Consider the following 22,306-nt stretch of genomic DNA (forward strand, 5'->3'; position numbering starts at 1 on the left):
TACTGCAACATTTGTATTGGTTCAGCTCCTCATATGGACGCATTTATACCGCTATACCTTATCGCATAAGCATACATGTAGACAAGCCCTAAAAGTCCTTTTGAAAATCTGATGTTAAAAAGTGGATTTCTGAGGGCAGAATGGGTATGATTGTCCAAGTTCTTATCTGAGCCCCACAAAAAATCATCCAGGCTCAAGTCTGAGCCCCAAGTCCTTCTTTATTGCCCCGAACCCTAATTTCAATTTCCTCTTCAATGCTAGTGTTGCACTAGCGAAGAGAGCTGTCTATCTGTTGTTCCCTCTGGGCTTTGTTTTTTAAGCAAACAGAGGGGCTGTGATGAGAAACTGGAACCTGTGATCTCATTCCTGCTCTATACAAGGAATCTAACTCATTCTCAACAATGGCTGGGACTCCTGAACTTCTGTTGTATTTGGCTTGTGGACACGACAAAACTGCTTTCAGTGTGGCTCCAGCCACGGAGTGCAAATGAAGCACAGTCACTTAGGCTGATACCATATCCTTAATCCCTCTGGGTATGTCTACACTACAAAGTTAGTTCGAACTAACGGACGTTAGTTCGAACTAACTTTCATAGGCGCTACACTAGCGCTCCGTTAGTTCGAATTTAATTCGAACTAACGGAGCGCTTAGTTTGAACTAGGTAATCCTCATTCCACGAGGATTAAGCAAAGTTCGAATTTACTAGTTCGAATTAAGGGCTGTGTAGACCCTAAATTCGAACTAGTGGGAGGCTAGCCCTCCCCAGGTTACCCTGGTGGCCACTCTGGCCAACACCAGGGAAACTCTACTGCCCCCCTCCCGGCCCCGGACCCCTTAAAGGGGCACGGGCTGGCTACGGTGCCCGTGCCAGGTGCAAGCCTGCCAGCACCCAGCCAGCAGACCCTGCACCTGGCACGGCTCGAGCCACCCACCCGATGCCCCCTAGCCCTCCCCCTCTTCCCAGGACCAGGCTGGCGGCTCCCGGGAGCTTGCCCGGGACCGCAAGAGGCGGGCACCCGCCTGGGCTAGTGTGGACATCGTGGACCTCATCCACGATCTCTGCACTAGGCACAGGAAAGTGGCCGGCTAGGGCAGGAGAGCTGCCAGCCTGGCCACCCAGGAGCAGGTGTGCAAGAGAATCAAGGGGGTCCACTGAGACCCCCGACCCTGAGCTTACAATGGCCGTACTGGGTCAGACCAAAGGTCCATCTAGCCCAGTAGCCTGTCTGCCGACAGCGGCCAACCCTAGGGACCCTGGAAGGGATGGACCGAAGACAGTGACCAAGCCATTTGTCTCGTGCCATCCCTCTCCAGCCTTCCACAAACCTTGGGCAGGGACACCACTCCTACCTCCTGGCTAATACCACTCCATGGACCCAACCTCCATGACTTGATCTCACTTCCCTTTAAACTCTGTTCTAGTTGTAGCCTTCACAGCCTCCTGCAGCAAGGAGTTCCACAGGTTGACTCTTTGCTTTGTGAAGAACAACTTTCTGTTACTAGTTTGAAGCCTGCTACCCATTCCTTTCCTTTGGTGTCCTCTAGTCCTTCTTTATGGGAACTAATGAAGAACTTTTCTGTATGCACCCTCTCCACCCAACTCCTGCTTTTAGAGACCTCTATCCTGTCCCCCCTCCGTCTCCTCTTTTCTAAGCTGAAAAGTCCCAGTCTCTTTAGCCTCTCTTCATATGGGACCTGTTCCCAACCCCTGATCATTTTAGTTGCCCTCCCCTCTCCTAGCCTCTCTTTTCCCCTCTCCCACCTCCTTTTCCCAGTCTCCCCCAGTTTTGTTCAATAAAGACAAATTCCATTTTGGAAGACACGTTATCTTTATTTTGTACATCAAGAAGAGGGGCTAGAGAAGGATAAGTGGAAGGAGGTGAGGGAGGAATGGGGCACGAGCCCCCGATGGGGAGGCCTGGGCTGGCTCTGCGGGCTTCTGGGGGTGGAAGCTCTCCTGCAGCCCCCCAATTGCCCCCTCTCCCCAGATGGCAGCCTGCGGCAAGTGCAGCCGGGCTGATGGCCGAGTGGTGTGATGTGCCCAGTGTGGGTAGTCCGGGCACTCCAAGCCAGGGCTGCTCTGCAAGCGGGGAACCCCTGAGAACTGTCTGTCTGGGGTGGGGGTCAGGACCCTTTAAGCACAGCCCTCGGCTAGCCTGAGACAGCATCTCCATGCTCTAAGTCCTCCTCTGATGCCCTGCCGGCACTGCTTCCGGCCATCCTTAACCCCGGTTCAGGGTCCACTTAATGTGGACATGCTAGTTCGAATTAGCAAAACGCTAATTCGAACTAGTTTTTTAGTCTGGATCCGTTAGTTCGAATTAGCTTAGTTCAAATTAACTAATTCGAACTAAGTTAGTTCGAATTAGCGCTGTAGTGTACACATACCCTCTCTTAGGGTATGTCTACACTAGCACCCTAGTTCGAACTATGGAGGCTAATGAGGGCGACCGAAATTGCAAATGAAGCGTGGGATTTAAATATCCCACGCTTCATTAGCATGTTCCTGGGTGGTCGCCATTTTGGAAATTGACTAGCCCGGAATAACTGCCCACGTCTACAAGTGGCAGTGAAACGGGAGTTCAAAGTAAATCCCTTAATTCGAATTAGCTGTTAAACCTCATTCCAGGAGGAATAACAGCTAATTCGAGTTAGGGCTTTACTTCAAACTCCCGTTTCACTGCCACGTGTAGACGCGGGCAGTTACTTCGGGCTAGTCAATTTCCAAAATGGCGACTGCCCGGGGGAACATGCTAATGAAGCGCGGGATATTTAAATCCCACGCTTCATTAACAATTTTGGTCGCCCTCATTAGCCTCCCTAGTTCGAAGTAGGGGGCTAGTGTAGACATAACCTTACTGTGCCATGTCCCAGCCACATTGCCAGTTAAACTGTCTTCTTCACCAGTTCAGGAAGCGCTGTTGCTGACAACTCCTGTCAATCAGAGAAGCAACTGGCCAGCTCTTTCATGTGCACTGACTACTGCTAATGGATCCAGGTAGCCGGGGACTGCACGGAGCTCTGGGAATTGGATATATTCAGTGTGGCTAGAACACTGACACAGCACCTTTCCAACTATCCAGACAGCATGTGACCAGGTCTTCGCTCCCACTGTGGTCCCTCAGAACTCTTCCAAGCACCAAACCTGGCTCTCCTCAGCTGCAATCAGTGGGAGCGGAAAGCAGCTCCCTCCACCGATGCTGAGAGGCATTATGCAGGTAACAGGGATAGGGAGGCCTACAACCTTCTCCTTCAAGAACTGAAACAAGAAAGTAGGGAAAGAAAGAGAGCCTGACATAAGGCCTAGGGCAGGGCAGGACGGGGTGGGGAGAGGGATAAGGAGAAGCTCAATGAGGGGTGCTCCCCTCCCCACAGAATGTGGGCAGTTCTCATCTCTCTGGTCCCAGAGACATGGGAGAGAGTGGAGAAAAGGTTAAAGGTTTTTTCAGACAACTTGAGGGTCTGAAATTCTAGCACCCACTCATTCAGTCACTGGCTGAGAGACAGACAGACAGACAGACAATATAAGAGCACACTCTAATCATTCCAGTAAAATTTTGGTGATTTTCTCTGTCCTTCCTAACCCTTCTAAAAAGAAAATGAGTAAAATGTCTTTTACCAAATGCTTGTAAAAGAAAATCCCTCTCTCCCAGACCCCGCTCTGCTCCCAAACAGCCCCATTGTGAAAACTTGTCCATAGAAAAAGGTTCCAAATGTTGGCAAAGAGGGAGGATGAAGAGGCGGAAAAGTGGCTGTAGGGAGCTGTATATTAAACAAGAACCCTTTTCCTTCTTTATTCAGCTTGCCACTTAGACTAATTAACATGACTCATTTGTGCCAGCTATAGAGGTTTTTTGACATTATTGTATGTGACTCTATTAAAATACTCGCTGGAAAGGATGAGATGTATTTCTAGTGTATATCTCAGTTTCAAAAGTTAACTCTTCCTACTCTGTTAGGAGCAGGCGGTCATGGTATTGATCAGCAGAAAATTAAATCCCCTTCCTTGGATTTGCAATGTGCTTAGATTTTATCTGGTTCCTCAAATATTAATTATTTCTACTCAGTTAAAATGCAGTCAAAACATGCAATTTGGGGGACAGAGTTGCTAAAGTTATATAAATTCAGAAGGATACATTCAACTTGTAGAGCTCATTAGTAATGTCATTTATTTGTCCTGAATATACCCATTTCTTTGACTGAGGAGCTCCATTTGTATAAAAATGTTGGCCACAGCAACAAAGAAAATGCTGTTACTGTCATTTCTCTAAAGTTAAATAACTTTGATATTTATTTGTTTTATGTTTAATTAGAATATCTAAAACCATGAAAACCAAAATATGGGGCAGATGCTTCTGCAGAATTTAATAAAAAATATGGTCTGAAATTAAAAATGATATTTCCCCTTATCTTGGTTAACCCAGGCACAAATTATTTCATGTCCCATCCCTAACTATAATAATTTAATTATCAGAGAACATGACCTATGAAGAACATGACCTATGAAGCCAGGCTTCATGAACTGTGCTTGTTTAGTTTGGAAAAAAGAAGATTAAGGGGGGACATGATAGCGGTTTTCAAATACCTAAAAGGGTGTTACAAGGAGGAAGGAGATAATTTGTTCCTCTTGGTTTCTGAGGACAGGACAAGGAGTAATTGGCTTTAAAGTGCAGCAGGGGAGGTTTAGATTGGACATTAGGAAAAAATTCCTAACTGTCAGGGTGGTCAAATATTGGAATAAATTGCCAAGGGAGGTGGTGGAATCTCCCTCTCTGGAGATATTTAAGAACAGGTTAGATAGACATCTGTCAGGGATGGTGTAGATGGAGCTTGGTCCTGCCTTGAGGGCAGGGGGCTGGACTCAATGATCTCTCGAGGTGCCTTCCAGTCCTATTATTCTATGATTCTATAACTAGCTATAGCAAAGTCTAACAGTGCTCTCTTTCTAGTCCTGGGTCTATCCTCTATCTAGGCATGTTGGTTTGCTTAATGCTGTGCTTTAATTTCACTGTAGTATTAAGACTAATAAAGGAGAAAATGAATACATTGCATGTCATTACCTGTATCATATCACTGAGGTATTCAACACAGACAATATGAAAGCAGCCAATGCAATTTTCATGCTGTTTTCATTTTTTATATTATAGTGGCTAAAAGCAGTGTCACACAAAAGCAATGCTTTCATCATTTCCAATGTGAGGATCATAGTAATTACATCATTTCTCATCATGATACAGCTAAACAAAACTTTTCTTTAAAAGAAAACTGTCATTTAGCCAATTAATGGGTAATTACCAGTAATAGAAGACTGAAACTTGGACTTATATTAACATTAGTTTGATTTCTATTTTCCTCTAATTCGTGCCCTTAGTGTTTCAAGTAAAACTTGAGAGGAAGAGAATCTATTTAATTTGTAAGTGGCCCAGCTGCACTTGGAGTTACTACTAGACTACTGATACAAAAACAACTCACTTAAAACACTTAATTCTGCACAACACAATACAAATAGTTTATCAAGCCAATGCAAACCATAATTTATCACACCAAGACAACAGAAATTCTCTTTGGTCCCAGAGTTAGGCACGCAAAAGTGGGCAAACATATCTGCTTGCAAATACCTGATATATGCACAAGGAATCAGGTATTTAATGCACTGAGCCAATTTGGTTCCAAGTGATCATGTGGATGTGCACCAATATTGGAATCAGAAATGTGAATATATACCCCAGTGAATGCAAGTGTAGTTGAAGGATTAACCATGTATGTCTTTACTTAGAAAACCTGGCCATTGACTAGCCAGGATTAGTATCAAAGTCCAGGATGGTGCATTTTGGCTTGAGAGACACAACTCAGCAGTTCCGATTCCATCCCCTGTGTTCAATGCTTAGCATGCATGCATGTTCACTGATTCACTGTTTCATCATACACCAGAAAAAGAAGACATCTTTTCCCAAAAAAACACATCCAGATAGAATTTCACCTCTACAGAAGACCACTCAATTTTACAGAGATCCCCCAGCAAAATGCAGGACAATGAAGCACTTTAAAGACTAACAAGATGGTTTATTAGATGATGAGCTTTCGTGGGCCAGACCCACTTCCTCAGATCAGATTTGATCTGAGGAAGTGGGTCTGGCCCACGAAAGCTCATCATCTAATAAACCATCTTGTTAGTCTTTAAAGTGCTACATTGTCCTGCATTTTGCTTCAGCTACCCAAGACTAACACGGCTACATTTCTATCACAGAGATCCCCGTCTATGATGTTTCCACTACATTATAAATGCCAAGAAACAATATATCTGGCTCTAGAGGTAAATATCTAAAGGACCTCTGTATGGAGAGTTCTTTGCATAAAGCAGTCTGGCCAAACCTATGCCTGGAAAAAGAGAGTGTAGTGACATACAATCAAATCTCATAAACTGATCAAGTTTGGAGCTGAGTCAAAATTTGAATAGGAAACAATCAGTGGAAGTGGTGTTGGCAGTTCAAATTGACACACTTTTCTCTAAGTTAGGACTGAACCAAACTTAAATGGTTAGGGGATGTGATGCTGTTAGAAGCACTGCCTCTTGAATGAGATAGAACACCCAAATTCTAATTAGATGCAGTAGCCATTATATATCCCATGTCATTACTTCCCAAAAGTTATCATATTATTCTAAGCTTCTTGGATAATTATAATCTATATTCCTAAAATTCTCACCTTTGATCCAATGTACATCTTCACTTCCTTTCATAAACTTTTATAGTGTTGCCACATTTCACCTCAGAGATATCTACACTCCAATGATGAGTAAAATAATTCCTCATGTCTAATCTTGCTCCCCATAAATTTAAAGTTATTAGGATCAAGCCTACAGTTGATAACTCAGTAAAATCAGCAAAGATACTTTAGTATCAAAAGCACTATATTAAATCATTTTGATTAATACACATGAAGCAGCCATTTCTCCGAAACAGCTTTATTTTCTGTAGTAAATATGTATATATGTATATTGTGCACTGTAATTATAGTAAGAAATTATTTCTGTCCATTTATATAGCCATGTTTCACTTTATAACTAATAACTACAGTATTGTACTTTGTACAAGGATTTTCTATGTTACTCTTTCCCAAGGCTTTGAAAAGAAAGAGTTTAACTTTAAGGAACATCAAGTCTTATTAAAATAATAGCTAAGGGTTTCCTTCACGTCCCATGGATTTAAGTTTTTTTCTTCCAAGAGTTTGAACAGAAAAGGAAATGGTAAAATGCTTTCCTGGCTTTGGTAAAATTCTGAACTGACCTTAAAGATAAAGTCAGGAGGCATTCTCAGTACCACTTTACTACTGGGAAAATAAATTAAAGGATCTTTGATTGATAAAGCCTTGAGTTCACTTGTTTGTATTGCCGCACGTGATGTGTCAAGAAGGCAGTCTTCACAAGAAGGTAAAATAATGAGGCATTACATAAAGGCTTACATGGTGCTTCTATCAAGAACTGTGGAACTCAGTTAAGCTTCTGTGAAAGGGAATCTTGCTGGTGTCAGTCTTTATCAGATAAATGACCCCTGCAATATACTTGATTTTTGTATATAAGTACATGTGTGTATTCTTGGACAAAGCACTATCTTGAGTCTCTGGCTCATGAAAACATTCTCTGGGTTTTTCTTCCACAGAGGTGAGGGTTTTACTTGAAAAGCAAATTGCTTTTGACATATGCTATGACTTCTGAACTCATTTGACAGAGGTAATATTTCAGGGGCTTTATGTGTGGCTCTGGCCCAGGAATATATACATGTAAAAGAATCATTGCTGTTATCTCATGTACTTCATTGCTCATGCAGAATTTACCCTACTTTCACTCTTCCCAGAATATCCAAGTGGGAAAGCAACTGTTCTAAATTACAAACATAAAGACGGAGTAGCGTCACTGGGGATGGAGGAGGGGAAGGGTGGTGATAGATACATTGTCAACTTCAGGGATATAATTAGCACAATTACAGGTTTTGAATATACTCATAACAGAAGACAGATTGACTAGAAGTTTGCACAGATCATTAAACTCGTATATTGCTACATGGAGGACTCAGTATCACATCATTGTGGCAAATGTGCAGAAATGCATCAGAAAAACCTAAAAAACCTAGTGCTGGTAAAAATTATCTCACAAACCACTATGACTTCTTCCTACTTTGTAAAATGTATGTTTATGGATTTCAAACATGAAGAACAGAAATCTGTTATTACTTTAGTATATCACATATGAGATCACATTAACACACACACACACAAAACATTTCAAATAAGCAGTTGTCTATATCTTTATTCCAAATCTAATTTTATAATAGTTACTCTGGCTTTTGCTTCAGACAAGGTCCTGATGTCCCTTTGTCTTACAAAACCTGAACATCAACTATTTTCAGTTAAGCAGTTCATTTTTTAAAATTAATGTTTGCAAGTGCTTTGAAGATGTAAAACACTATTTTCATTTTATAGTATTCATATTATTTAAAACAGCTGCTGTTCATCATCTGTAATCTTAAAGCACAGCAGGGTGAGCAGAGTTTCTGTGGTAAAATGTTTCTATTTCATAAACCTGTTGAAACTTTAAAAAACATTTAGTATGGGATAGAATCCTTCTTGTTGACAAAAGAGAAGGAAATAATTCCTTCCACTTCCTCAGAAGAAAGTTTAGCCACTTCTCTATTTCAGATTTGTAAGCACTGGCCTCCAATATGCCAATCATTTTGAGGGAGACCCCCCCCCCAAATTTGAACTTCAATAAATCCATGTATGCAGAGACCTCTGGTTCTCTTCTAAGATAGTCCACTTTAAAATCTCACACAATATAGCTCCATAAATGTGTAATGCACTATACAGATAAAGTATAAAGCAGAGAATCATAAAAGGATGGCAGGACTCTTTTCTTGACTCTACCATTATAATAATCAAGGCAAATCCCAAAGCAATGTGGCCTTGAATGCTGTCTGGACTGATCTCTAGCTAAGATGTTCTGGTTGGATGTTCAGTCTATGCCCATTATTGGTAGTCTTACTGTGTCAGTAAGGCTTCCATGTGGTTGCCAACCATATCCCTTCATCAATGTACTTTGTAATTTGGTGGTCTTCCATACTAATCCTATATTTGCACCAAGAAAACAGCCAAAACCAAATCAGCGGCAATTAAGGGATCTGCTGGGTTTATATATGAATATCCTCATTGCTGATCTTGTCTTAGCATTTGATGAAGATGACAAGGATCATCAATACACTGCTCCTCAGCACCCAAACTTCACTGCTGTCCAATATAGCTGGCACATCCATGATTCTAATCTGTTGCTTTGATGTCTTGTTGTCTTTGTGACCAACTGAGAATTTTCTGAAATATTTTTTATTAATCCTATGTATGCCTCAGTTTCCCACTGTACATTGCACTGTAGAACAAACAAACAAATAAACAAACAAACCCACCACTGTCTTTGCCAAAACCGTGCAGAGGCATGAGGTTTGGATGTCACCTGACTGTGGGTGGAGTAAGTTAGGTCCTTAAAAAACTGGTTGAAACTGACTCTACATCAGAGAATTCAGCAAGACAAAGGGAGGCCTCAGTGACTGAACCATCAGCCGTGGAAAACCCTGGGAAGGCAAATAAGGAAATGGATGAGGGGAAAAAAGAGAGAAAGTTGCAGATGGAGACCATGACAGCTTGGATGATTAATTATAGCATTGGCTTGGCCAGGGTGCACTCTGAACTTTTGCCTCTCTGGGCTAACCTAAGGACTTTTAGCTTGTGTGTGCTGTCTAATAAATGATGATCATATTTTGAAAAAGCTGCTTGTGGCACTCATTCAGAGCACTGTGCCCTGACGGGGCACGGCACAGTCCAAACCTCTTGCAGGAGTCTGGCTTAGATGGATTTGCTGAAAGGAGCCATGGATGACTGGTACCAAAGGCCCAATCTCAGAGTCTCCTGTGGACCCATGTATATGTCCTTGGGCATGGTATACTAAATGAGTCACTGCCAGGAGACAGGTTACCAGCTAAGGCGTAGACCAGATCCTATGACTCCATGACAGTCTCCACAGAAGCTGGTGAAGAGTTAAGAACATGGCGGTGGCTGCTGCTATAAAAGTATCCGCATCTACTGAGCATCCTCCAGCATAGTCTGTGATGATTCCCATGTATTTGACAATTGTCACCTGCCTGATATGCTGCCTGCCCAAGTTAACAGTGGGCTGGTAATGTGCTGAAGTTCTCCTGACTCAGTATATTTTAGTACACCTTGTTAACTCTACTAGATAATTAAAGGTATAAAGGATGTGGAAGTGGCTCCTATGGTAAGGGAAAAAATTCTGAAGGAAGCCTCAGAGATATACAAGCTCAGGGAAGGAAGTTATAGTTTACCTCATTACTGTGTCTTAGTCACTGATAAAACAAAAGTCAAGGAAGATTGCTCTGAGTGTATGGACTAGCATGAAAGCAGGTAGACAGGTGACCATTTGAAAGGAGACAAATGAAACAGCTATATAAGTGGCATGCGTTTAACAAAGATGGACAAAGAAGAGGAAGAACAAAGGGAGATAAGATCAGAGGAATTAGAAATGAATTTAAAGGCCTTGAATGGAAGAGGAACGTCTGGATTTTATTTGGGAAGATACAGGGAGACAATGACAAGATTTTAAGGTGCTCCAAATGAACTCTGAAACAGAGTTCTGAATTGTTCAGGAGGGTGAAATCAGTGTGTCAGGAAGACCAGAGAGGAGGAAAATGCAGTAGCCAAGGCATGAGGATTAATGCAGTCACATTATTTTGCAAATAATCCATGGGACATTGCTGCTCACATGGTGTTAATCCAAAGAGTGACCTGGATTTGCTGATACTGGTAAGACCCTAAAAAAAATCCATATTTTGTTCCATGTGGCTACAGTACTGAATGGCCAGGACCAAATTATAGAGCAAGCAGTGTTTGAAAAAAAAATTAAACAAAGGTTAGCCATGACTCTCCCTAAATGTATTTTGAAAATACAGTAGTTGGCAGACATTGATGTGGGCAGGGCTAACAGGGTTCAGAAACCACATTTTGGGGAAACTCATCTTGAGGATGGTTTTTCAAAACCATTTTGGACATAGTTAGACCTGGTCCACACTCAATTGCCATTCATATTCTAAAGCATTTCTCCTCTTCAAAGCCTTCTTCCTGCCCAATGTCTGAAGGAGTTTGCCAGGGAGCAATTGTTTAAATTCTACAGACTTTTTAAAATCATATTTTCAGATATTTCCACATTTCTATCATGGACAGAGTCTTAAAGTGGCTGAACCACACCGTCTACTAATACTAGACATAAGCAAGGTAAGATTCTTCACACCGAATCATTACTTTCAGAAGGAAGTGAACTCGAGAGAACCAGCTCTGGTACCTGAAACTCAATTTAAAAAAGCAGCACTAACAAGTAGGGATGTTAAAATGCATGTAATTAAATCAATGTGTAACTGCTGAAAATGTCAGTGATTACACTATTACACATGGGCCGGGGGTGCGGGTGGGGGACTTGGCTGATACACAGGCAGCAGCAGCATGAGAGGGCCAGATGGCTCCCCAGAAGCCAGGATACATAGAGACCCAGCTTTTAAGCTGGGTCTCTGTGTGTACCAGGAGCCCAAGCTCATTGGTTAACCATGTATACAGTTACACTTTCCCATCCCTAGTAACAAGGTATCAGGCAGCAGATTACATTTAAGAAAGTTAGGCAACTCTCATTAATTTAGGGCTCTCAAGTAGCCTTCAAAGATAAAATATGGTAAAACTTTAGAGCCTATGGTCCATGCAGTCCTATATCTTGTTCTAATTGCTCAGACAAACAGATTTGGTTACAATTTGCAGGAGATAATACTGAATACTTCTTGTTTACAATGCTACCTAAAAGTGAGAAGTGGCGTTCACATGGCAGTGTTGTATCCAACGTCGCAAGATATTTACATGCCAGATATGTTAAAGATTCATATATCCCTTCATGCTTCAATCCACATGGGCATGCTTCATGCTCATAGCAGGTTCTCCTTGATAACATTTCAAAGCAGAATGGACCAACACATGTTTGTTTTCACAGTTAATTTTCTTTTTTGGTGGTTCTGGTTCTGTAATTTCCACATTGGAGTGTTGCTCTTTTAGACTTCTGAAATCATGCTCCACACCTGGTCCCTCTCCAATTTGGATGGCAGTCAAGATTCTTGAAGCTTAGAAAGTGCTATAGCTATTTTTAGAAATCTCACATTAGTACCTTCTTTTATCAAGTTTGCATTGAAAGTATTCTTAAAACAAACATGAGCTGTGTCATCATCTAAGATGATCACATGAAATATAGAGCAGAATATAGGAAAAACAGACCAGGAAACATGCACTCTCTCCCTCAAGGAGTTGAGTCACAAACTTAATTAATGCATGAGTTTATTAATGAGCATCATCAGCATGGAAGCATGACTTCTGGAATGGTGGTCGAAGCATTAAGGGACATACAAACATTCAGTATCTCTGATACGTTAAATACCTTGCAAATACCAGGTACAAAATGTCATCCTACTGCTTCTTCTCACTTCTCACTTTCAAGTGACATTGTAAATAAGAAGTGGCAGCATTATGTCCCATAAACGTAAACAAACTTGTTTGTCTTAGTGATTGGCTGAACAGGAAGTAGGAGTGAGTGGATGTGTACGCTCTAAAGTGTTTCATTGTTTTATTTTCAAATGCAGTTCTGTAACAAAAAAATTCTACATTTATAAGTTGTACTTCCACAATAAAGACATTGCACTACTGTACTTGTAAGAGGGGAACTGAAAAAGACCATTTCTTTTGTTCATCATTTTACAGTGTAAATATAAGTAATAAAATTATAACATAAAGTGACCACTCTATACTTTATATTCTGTGTTGTAATAGAAATCAATATATTTGAAAATGTAGAAAAACATCCAAAATATTTCATACATTTCAATGAGTATTCTGTTGTTTAACCATGTGATTAACTTGAGTTAATTGCATGAGTTAAATGCAAGTAATCAACAGCCTTAGTTAATTTGTAAATGTCCTAATAAAATACATTGTACAGTAAAACTCCAATTGTCTGGCATCCAGTGGTCTGGCACTCCTGATAGTCCGGCACCAACTGGAACCCGGATGTGCTCCAGCCAGCCGGACAATTTGAGCTGCCTGTGAGCCCCATGGGTGCTCACGGCTGTGAAAGGAAAGGAGAGAAGAGGGGAAGGGGATTATACCCCTGTGTTGGGTCTGCCAGGACCCACACTGCATCCGGCAAGGGGGTGGGTGGTGGGCGGGGAATGGCGTGGCGAGGGGCGAACCCTCCGCCATTTTGCAGGAAGGTGGGGGAAGTCCCGCACGGCTGCCGGTGACAGGCCAGCTGGGGAAAGCCAGCCGCTGGCCTGGCGAGAGCTAAGTCCCCAAACTTGCCCCATTCCGGCTGCACTCAGAACCATGCCGCCGCCGAGAGTTTCCAGGAGGGGAGCGGGCTCCCCGCCCCTCAGACTGTAGTAGTTATCACTGAGCAGGGGGTGAGGGGTGATCGCCGCACTGTTCCCTGTCCACCCCCCCCAGACACAGTGTGGGTCCAGGCAGACCCGTCACAGCCCCCTGCCAGAGTACTTCCCAATACTCCGGCATATCCGATAATCCAGCACCACCTAGGTCCCAAAGGTGCCAGATTATCAGAAGTCTACTGTAATAATTAGATCAGCAATGGGCAACCGAGGCTAATGAGCAGGCCACATGAGTGGCCCTCCATCCCCCTGTGCTGCAAGATTGTCATAAACAAGACAATCTCCTTTTAACTGCACTTGTGTACCTAGAATTTGCAGGGTCTGCCGATTGAACCATAGCAGCGGTTTCATTGGATATAGAGAGAGAGCATACAGCTCTCTCAGCCAGTGTTGCGTGCATAGGGTTGCCAGGTGTCCAGTTTTGAACTGCACAGTCCAGTATTTGAGCTTTCTGTTCGGGAAACAAATTGAGAACATTTAAATGAGAAAATATAAATGTCCAGTATTTTCTAAATAAGATGTAATGTAGATTGAAATGTAATGTCAAGTATGTCCAATATTTTTGTTGAAACCATCTGGCAACCGTATGTGTGCAATCAGCATTGACCTCACTTCATGTGCCCTCGGTTTATGTGCTTGTCATTTTAGGAAAATACTCATAGGAAAAACAGTGCAAATGGAAACCAGTGGAATCTGGCAATCTTACATGTGGACAACAGTAAACAAAATGTCTCGTGGGCCCCACATAGAACCCCAATGGGCCACATATGGCCCTCAGGCTGCAGGTTGCCCACCACTGACTTTGATGCTCATATTCTGGTGGGAAGTCAGAAATTAGAAGGTATGCACTTGCACTGGATTGCCAGTTCATTGATGAAAAAAAAACCCAAAACCTGACTACAGATCAAATACCTATCCTTTATGCTATGCATTCAGTAACTGATGCAGGACTCTTACAAAGTCACTTTGACCATTCCACTCAGAACTCTCCATATGTGAAGAACTGACATATTGTGTTATTAACATACAGTGAACTTTGAAAACAATCCTACTGGAGCATGAACTGGTTAAAATTATTATTGCAGTCGCCTTCTTCTGCTTATTGTGGTGGCTGAGTGCCTACAGGTTATATAAAATCATAATTAATCTTCGAAAGATATTTTAAAGGGTCTGATATTGTATATGCAATTATTTGTGAGTTAAAACAGTGAGAAAATGTACTTGAATGTTAATACTGTACCTTGTTACCACATTGGGCATACAGTTATTATGTATTTGTATATTGAGCTCAGAAGATCAAGACATCATTGTCCTAAGCACTTACAAACATACAGTAAAAGACATTTACTTCCTTGAAGAGTTTACATTCTAAACAGACAAAACAGATAAAGGAGATTAGAGCCGATATATTAGCATCATAATTATAGAAACAGGGAAGTGTGACATGTGGAATAAGTAACTTTTCCAAACTATCTGTGGCAAAGTCAAGGATTGAATTTGTATCGTCTGTATTCCAGTTCAGAGTCATAACCACAGGACCGTCCTCTTAGGTCGTTTGAGGGCTAAAAAGTTAACTTCTGCATCTGCATTTAGTTTTCCAATTTTCTGTTCAAAATTAGTTACAGTCACAAAACTGCAGGTCTAGCTGAAGCTCCTTTTAAGCCCTAAGTCAGTAAACATTTTTTTTTGCATAAAAAGAGAAATGGATGATTGTCAACAAAACCCTTTGTTCTACAAAATCAATATTTACAAAGAGACATTAGTGTTATTTGAGGGCTAGTCAGAGTTCCAGTATAACAAAGTCAAGGTTGACAAAGGTGAAAGGTATAAATGCTCCATTTGATTAGGTCAGAGGTGGTGCAACAGTATTCATCTGTAGGCATTACATTGGTTTTAATTCATGATGTTTGATAATGCTTGAAAATGAAGTGTTGTGCAATTAGTATTCAGGGTACAAAATGCTCAGATTTTATTTCTTTATCTATTATGACTTCTATAGTTATTACTTTCTGAACCACAATTAGCATTTGATTTATCTTCTCTGGGAGTTAAAAATGCAAACCAATAAAATATAAATGAAAAATACTTGGAAATAAACAGCAATACTATCCATCAAAATTCATAAATTAAAACCAAAGCCTCTCAAGACTAAATTATAAATTGCAGAGAAAGAAATGCAGCACAAAACCTGTTTAGTCTTCATAGTTGAAGTTATATGAGATTGCTTTACAAATACACTTTCAAATACTGAGAAGTTCTCAGAGCTTGTCTTGGAAGTTTAATGTAGTACACATATCAGGGCTATTCACATGCGTTAGACTGTGGATTTTCCACATGTCCTTACAGTAAGAGGAAGCATTCAGTTGTGATGCCCCATGAGGAATCATTTTCAGTTTAGTATATAGTAACCCCATAACTCCAGAAGGGATGCAATCTATTCCAGTCCTTTATCTGATACATATTATTTCCACCTATCCCACATGTTGACTCAGCTGTGCTCTGCCCCACTCCATGCCCAACAGTGCAGAAGGTAATATAGCAGTCCTGAAGAAGTTGCTTTCCATTACTAGGCAATGATACACAATGCAGGTAGCCTGTGTGAGAGAATATAGGGGTGACTTATATCCCCTTACACCTCAAGGCAGGTGGGCTGAGCAAGTGACAATCTAGTTGAAGATACTAAAATGAGACTTGAAAATTCTTGTTGACTCACTATAATTTCATATTCTACAGCAAGCATGTACTCATTTATCTCTCTGAGCTTCCGAAGATCCTCAGTGACTAGCTCTGAATATACTTCCCTTTCTAATTTCCTTGACACTTATCTCTCCAAGACAGAACAGGACTCAAAACAAGGAGGGAGTGAAATAGCTAATTCTGTACTAAAATATTTGTGTGACATTTCTGTATTAAGTTTACATGGCTTTGGATGATGGCTAGAAATGCTTACCGTAAATTCAGCCCAAAGGCAGTTACTGCCTAAACCAGTCATATCTCATTACTACCATTGGTTGTGTGTGACAATAGATCCCACACATTTCACAAAGCACAGAGATGCAATTATTCACACGTGGTGCAAAAAAAAAAAAAGAAAGAATATTTTAAATACTATTTTCCTATAAGTTAGATGCTTTCTAAATATGAAATCAATTTGATTAATGAAGCTAAATATAAAAAAAATCATATTAAATGTTTTACAAAAACAAACAACAAAAACCCGTCATATGATCTACCCACAACCCAGTAAGGAAGAAAGATTTAGAGGCCAATCCTGCAACCTTGACTCATGTGAGTTAATCTCTATTTATGCAAAAAGTCACATTAAAATTAATGGGAATACTCCCATGAGTTAATATCATAAGAATGGTCCTTTACATCATAAATAGAGAGAAAATCCTCTATATTCAATAATTGTTAACAGTCAAGAAACCATGTAGACTATTTGACTTCTTCAGTCATACATTACAGAAGATCACTTTGACCTATTGCAAATGAAACAGTATATTAACAGTGTCTTTAACTTTTTGTGATCTGTTTAGCTTAAATAAAAGTAGACAATTAAGAAACACAGGTTTTAGTGAATGTGTTCTAGCTTGGCCCCAACAGGAATACAACTCAGCCAAATGAAACATAATTATAGGAAACAAAATGTGAAATTTCAAATCAGTTCACTAATAAACTCTAAAAATATCAGTACTCCATTCATTCTGACTGAAAGACCTGTTCTTTCACTTAGGGGATTGTTCTGTAATTACTCAGACCTGTGCAAGACTGGACTGTCAAGTCAAACAATAAAATAGAAAATCTCAGGAATTTAATAAAATAGATCCTAAGGCTATCTGCAGCAGATCTTATTAGGCTGCTGACCAAGGTTCCCCCCCAAAAGAAAGAAAATATTTTAAATAACTGGTAAAATTCTGACTTTAAATATTTGAACAGCTTGATAACATCACACTGTTTCCATTCCTTCTCTGAGAGCAAGCTGTCTATCATGTAAAAGCATGAAATCAATTGGGCTGCAGAGCTTTAAATCCCGTAGGGGGGAATTATTTTTTTTTAAATGACCCACATCCAAACCCACATGGTTTCAATAAGAATCCTACACTTACCACAGCAAGTTTTTAATATTTGGTTTTAAAACACAATTGTCTTCTCCCTTCTTTCCTCCCTGTCCTGCTCCCCCTTTAAAAAAAGCAAATAATGTATATGCTTGTTTGACATTACATTTGCTAAGGGGAATTATAGTTTTATAAGTAAAGGCTTTCAGAATTAGAAGTGGAGGAAGAAATGCTTTTTTTGGAGGGAGGAGGGACAAGCTCTGCTTTTGAAGCATTTGTATATGCATGCTTCATCGTCTCTCTTTAGCATTAAAAGACAGGGAATAAATTAGTTGCTGATGACCCTAAGTAGAGAAGCTAGTTAAATCTAATTCCTGGGAAAACAGCTGTCTAGCCAGCAATTTATGAAAAATAGTCTAGCTCATCTGTTAGCAGTTGTCATCAGTTCAAATTGGTGGTTTTTCTCTACATTCTGCTTTTGAACATGTCCTAGGAACAAAGTTCCTAATCACACAGAAAGGTACAAGGTTCTTCTTTGGCCTTGTGTGGCTGTCATGTTCTGTACCCTATTCCTAACTTTAACTATTAGCATCTCCGAATTCAAGTATCTCACTGTTTCCCTGCCTTTCATTCATATGCGTATGTTCTAAAACACAACAGTGCTGAGACCACTTTTACAATTGTAAGCCTAAAGTCTGGAGCAGTCTTAGCATCATTGACAGTCAAGAGTTTGAAAACCAATATTAAATGCTTGCCAGGATAAAAACATTTTCTGCCATGAAATCAGACTACAGTTTAAAGCAACCAGAGTTATACTGCAAGTTAAATGCCCACAATAGAATGGGGAGTGAGAACACCATAAGATACTGGCAATAACTAAGGTTTTAAAGCATATGTCTAACTTTAGGTAAATAATCAATCCCATTGACTTCAGTGGAACTAGACAGGTATTTAAGCAGATGCTTAATCAGGGCCTTAGGTATGGTCTACGCCAGTGTTTCTCAACCTTTTTTTTTTTTTTTTAAATAAAGAATCCCTGTTTTTTTTAAAAAAAAAACCTTTAAAAAATTATAATTATCCCCACTACCTATAGTTTTCAGACACACAAAAATCTTTTCCACCATCACAAACACATTTATTTAAACAACTTAATCACAGCCGGGCAGGCGATGAAATTTTTGGGTGTAAAAAGTACAAAAATAATAAACCGCCGTAAAACTTAAAACAAAAATTCTATTTTCTCGATATTTCAATTATCTTGACATGCCCCCCAGACTTCTCTCAAGTACCCTAAGGGTACTTGTAACACTGGTTGAGAAACACTGGTCTACGCTAAAAATTAAATAGATCATTGCTGAGCGCTGTGAATAATTTTATGCCCAGATCAATGCAGGTAGGTCAAACTAAACCCAGTGTGAATATAGCTAGGTCAATGGAAGAATTCTTTTAGCTACTGCCTTTTAAAGAGATGGATTCACAACACTGATGGAAAATCTCTTCTGTCAATGTAGGAGGCACCTAAACTATAGCATTACAGAGACACATCTGCAGCAATGTAGTTGTACTGCTGTATCAGTTGTAAAGCAATCATGCCACTTGTCTGGTAAACTGACCATAAAGGCTGAGAAACATTGCTCAGGGAAAGGCATGGCTTCAGTATCATAGAAAGGAATCTAATAAAACCACCACATCTAAGGATCTCTCAGGTTTTGTCTAGAAGTTCCTTTTTTCCAATGGGCTATAACATGTAAAACCAATTGGGAAAACAAACTCCTGGACGGGATGGATTTGTTTTAAGGGAAACAATTGACCAAAGCCACTTAAAACACCAGTTTACTATTTCCCACTATACTTCTGTCACTCTGAGCCCATCTATATTTACAGGAGAGAAAAATAAGGAAGGCAAACAGCCTGTAATAGAGTCTAGTTGTATTTGGTAGTTTGGGACTGAAAAACTAAAAAATTAGTCAACATATTTTGCTTTGGAAAATAACTGCTGAGCATGTTCAGAGCTGGCTTTTCAAGACATGTTGGTAGGGGTTTGCACATGCCAAAATATAATTTATATAATAAGCAGCGAAGGTTATAGGGCTAACCACTTTTTACTAAGAATCCCTTGGCCTCAATACAGATCTACACAATAGACCTTAAGTGAATACATAATTTACACATGGGCTTTGCCTAAATACAAATATAAAAATAACACCACTGACCTAATAGATTCTTTGTGATCTTTTGCTTCAGTTAAACAGATTTAGCTGACAGGTATGTTTGCGCTTTCGTAACCCACATTTTCTTTTTAGCTTCATACACAGCATTTAATGATATTTAAAAAAACTGGGTAAAACCCCAAAAGTGAAAAAAATGATTACCACGCAGGTATTAGATTAAAACATTCCAAAATTTGAATCAGAGTGGAACTCTGAACATAAGATTCCATTGTACCTGGGTATTGTGACACATTTAGCAGCTATTCTTCTGGAAAGATCAACCTTTGAGGATCCACTATTCACAGACTATTGTAACACTTAAGCCCAATGAAGTGGATAGTGCAATAGGCCTTCACCTTTAACACTGAATTTGCTGGCTTTCTTTGGCTCTAGTTAATAATGCAACTTTAGCTTGTTTGGTTCCCTTTGAGATGCACAGGGTGGAAACAGTTAAAAACAAGTTTTTACTCTTGTAAGTCAGGCTCAACTCAAGCCAAAGAAAGTGGTCTGACTTATAAATAAATATATTACTTCTCAAAAGGAATCATAGAAACTGTGCAGCATAGAGCAGCTGCTATCTCCTGTGCTTAGAGATGTGGAATACCAGATTCTTTGATGGACCCTAAAAGGTGTCATTCAATACTAAAAAAAGGCTTAGCTTTTCTTTTTCCCCCCTCTTAAGAATTGGTTTTGTCATCTTTAATTCATAAAAGCTACTGCAGAGCACAAGACAGGAAACTGATGCTGGAGTACTGGCACAAGTACAACAACAGTAAAGATGTTTTTATTGGCTAGACTGCATCTCTTTTACAGTTTTCTTGGCACAACTTGAATACTATGGCCCAATTCATTCCTGAAAGCCCGTGTATTGTAGCACCATGTACCAAAAACAACATTAAGAGGTCCAGTTTGACTTACCTTTTGGATGCCAAGGGTCTGTGAACTCGTACTTCCCCACGCCAATAGTCCGTAGCATTTGTACCCCATTTGTGTTGTCTTGATTGCCCGTCTGGTTGGGAGGAAGCTGAGCAGCAGCCTGCCCATTGGTAGCTGGAACACTATTGGGTAGGGCAGCTGAAGGCAGAGCAGGTGGTGGTGGAGGCAGAATAGGGCAAGTCATATGACCATTCCCTACTGCAGTGTGGCCTGGGTGAGTCACCTGACCAACCCCAGTCATAGAGGACATGATTGGCTGGCTGTTAGTGTACAAAGGCTGGTTTTGTAGGTTCACAACCATGTTACTCAGCGGTTGTGAAGGCTGCTGTTGAAGCTGGTAATGAGCTGGCATTAATGGAAGCTGGGGGGTAACGTGAGGAGGGAGTGAGGGTGTAACTCCAATGACAGGGGCCTGGACGTTCACTGCTGGGCTGAAGGTTGGAGGCTGAGTCATTCCATATGAATGAGTTATAAGAGTTGGCTGGCTACCGGCTGGAACTGTTGTAACCCATGGCGCTGTACCTGGGACACAGAGGAAAAAAGAAAGCTAGCAAGAACAATTTTGGCAAAATACACACACACACATTTTCTCTTGATGCAAATGCTGTCCATAAAGGAACCTTTTAGTCACACCGAAGGTTTCTTTTTCTTTACATTATATAAAGTGATTCAGGATCTGGAACTATTCCAAACTGATAAGTGCCTAAAATTGCTGCAGTGATGTGTGCAATTGTTAAAATACTGATCAGGTAACATGCAGAATGTTTACAATTTTATGCATTTTGTGCTTTATGCAGCTAAAGTATATGCTTCCAAGAAAATTAACCTCTTTCCCCACCGAGCTTTCATGGCTCCCTGACAAACACTCTGCGTGTGTGATAGTGGTGCTCCAGCCACTACAAAGAGGTTGTAATTAGGCTTCTGGCATAGCTGCACAATGTACAATGTGTGTCTGGAAGCTGGAAATCATTTCAGGTAGTTCTGGACATAAAAGGGATCTTAAAGTACTACACAGTGCCTTTTACTCTGGCAAAAACAGAAAAAGGGGAAAAACACTTTAAAGAACTTGCAAGTATCTTAATACACACATATTGGCCCTGGTGTAGAAGAAACTTGAGGGGGTCTTTACAGCGAGAGAGAAAAATCCAGCTGCAGCATCTATAATAAAAAAAGGACTCACAATAAAGTCTAATTTAGAGAGATAATTGGCGCTAGTGTATTGAATTTGCTTTGAACTATTTTCCCTTGTAGAAGAACAAATAAGATTGAAAACATACCTGGGTTTTCATTCTCCCTCATCTGTTTAGAGGGTGGTTCATCTGTGTCCCAGGGTGTAGACTGATTGATGGGTGTCTGTCCCCACCTAACACTAGTTGCAAGTCCTTGAGGCTGATTTTCAGTCTTGGAAATGCAAGGCGTCTACCAGAAAGAAAAAGAATATATATGGAATAAAAATGTTAGGAATAGATGGGATAATAATCAAACCTGACAGCAGTTTTTACTGTTGTAGTACAAGAATATATTTTAAGATCTTTAACTAACATTTTTACCCAGACTTGCACTAAATGTCAG

The 22,306-nt window shown here is 40.4% G+C and overlaps 1 protein-coding gene across 5 annotated transcripts in view; it reads right to left on the minus strand.

Annotated features, from left to right (window-relative positions):
- Window positions 1–22,306, minus strand: part of KLHL29 (kelch like family member 29) — a 598,373-nt gene that overhangs the window by 192,442 nt on the left and 383,625 nt on the right. For all 5 annotated transcript variants that reach the window (XM_075923421.1, XM_075923423.1, XM_075923422.1 and 2 more), the window contains 2 exons: window positions 22,012–22,153; window positions 20,717–21,256 (listed from right to left, as the gene is read on the minus strand). In XM_075923421.1, coding sequence (XP_075779536.1) covers window positions 20,717–21,256; window positions 22,012–22,153 — 682 coding nt within the window. The remainder of the gene's footprint in view (window positions 1–20,716; window positions 21,257–22,011; window positions 22,154–22,306) is intronic.

Source organism: Pelodiscus sinensis, chromosome 3, assembly GCF_049634645.1.
Source record: "Pelodiscus sinensis isolate JC-2024 chromosome 3, ASM4963464v1, whole genome shotgun sequence".
Lineage (NCBI taxonomy): Eukaryota > Metazoa > Chordata > Testudines > Trionychidae > Pelodiscus > Pelodiscus sinensis.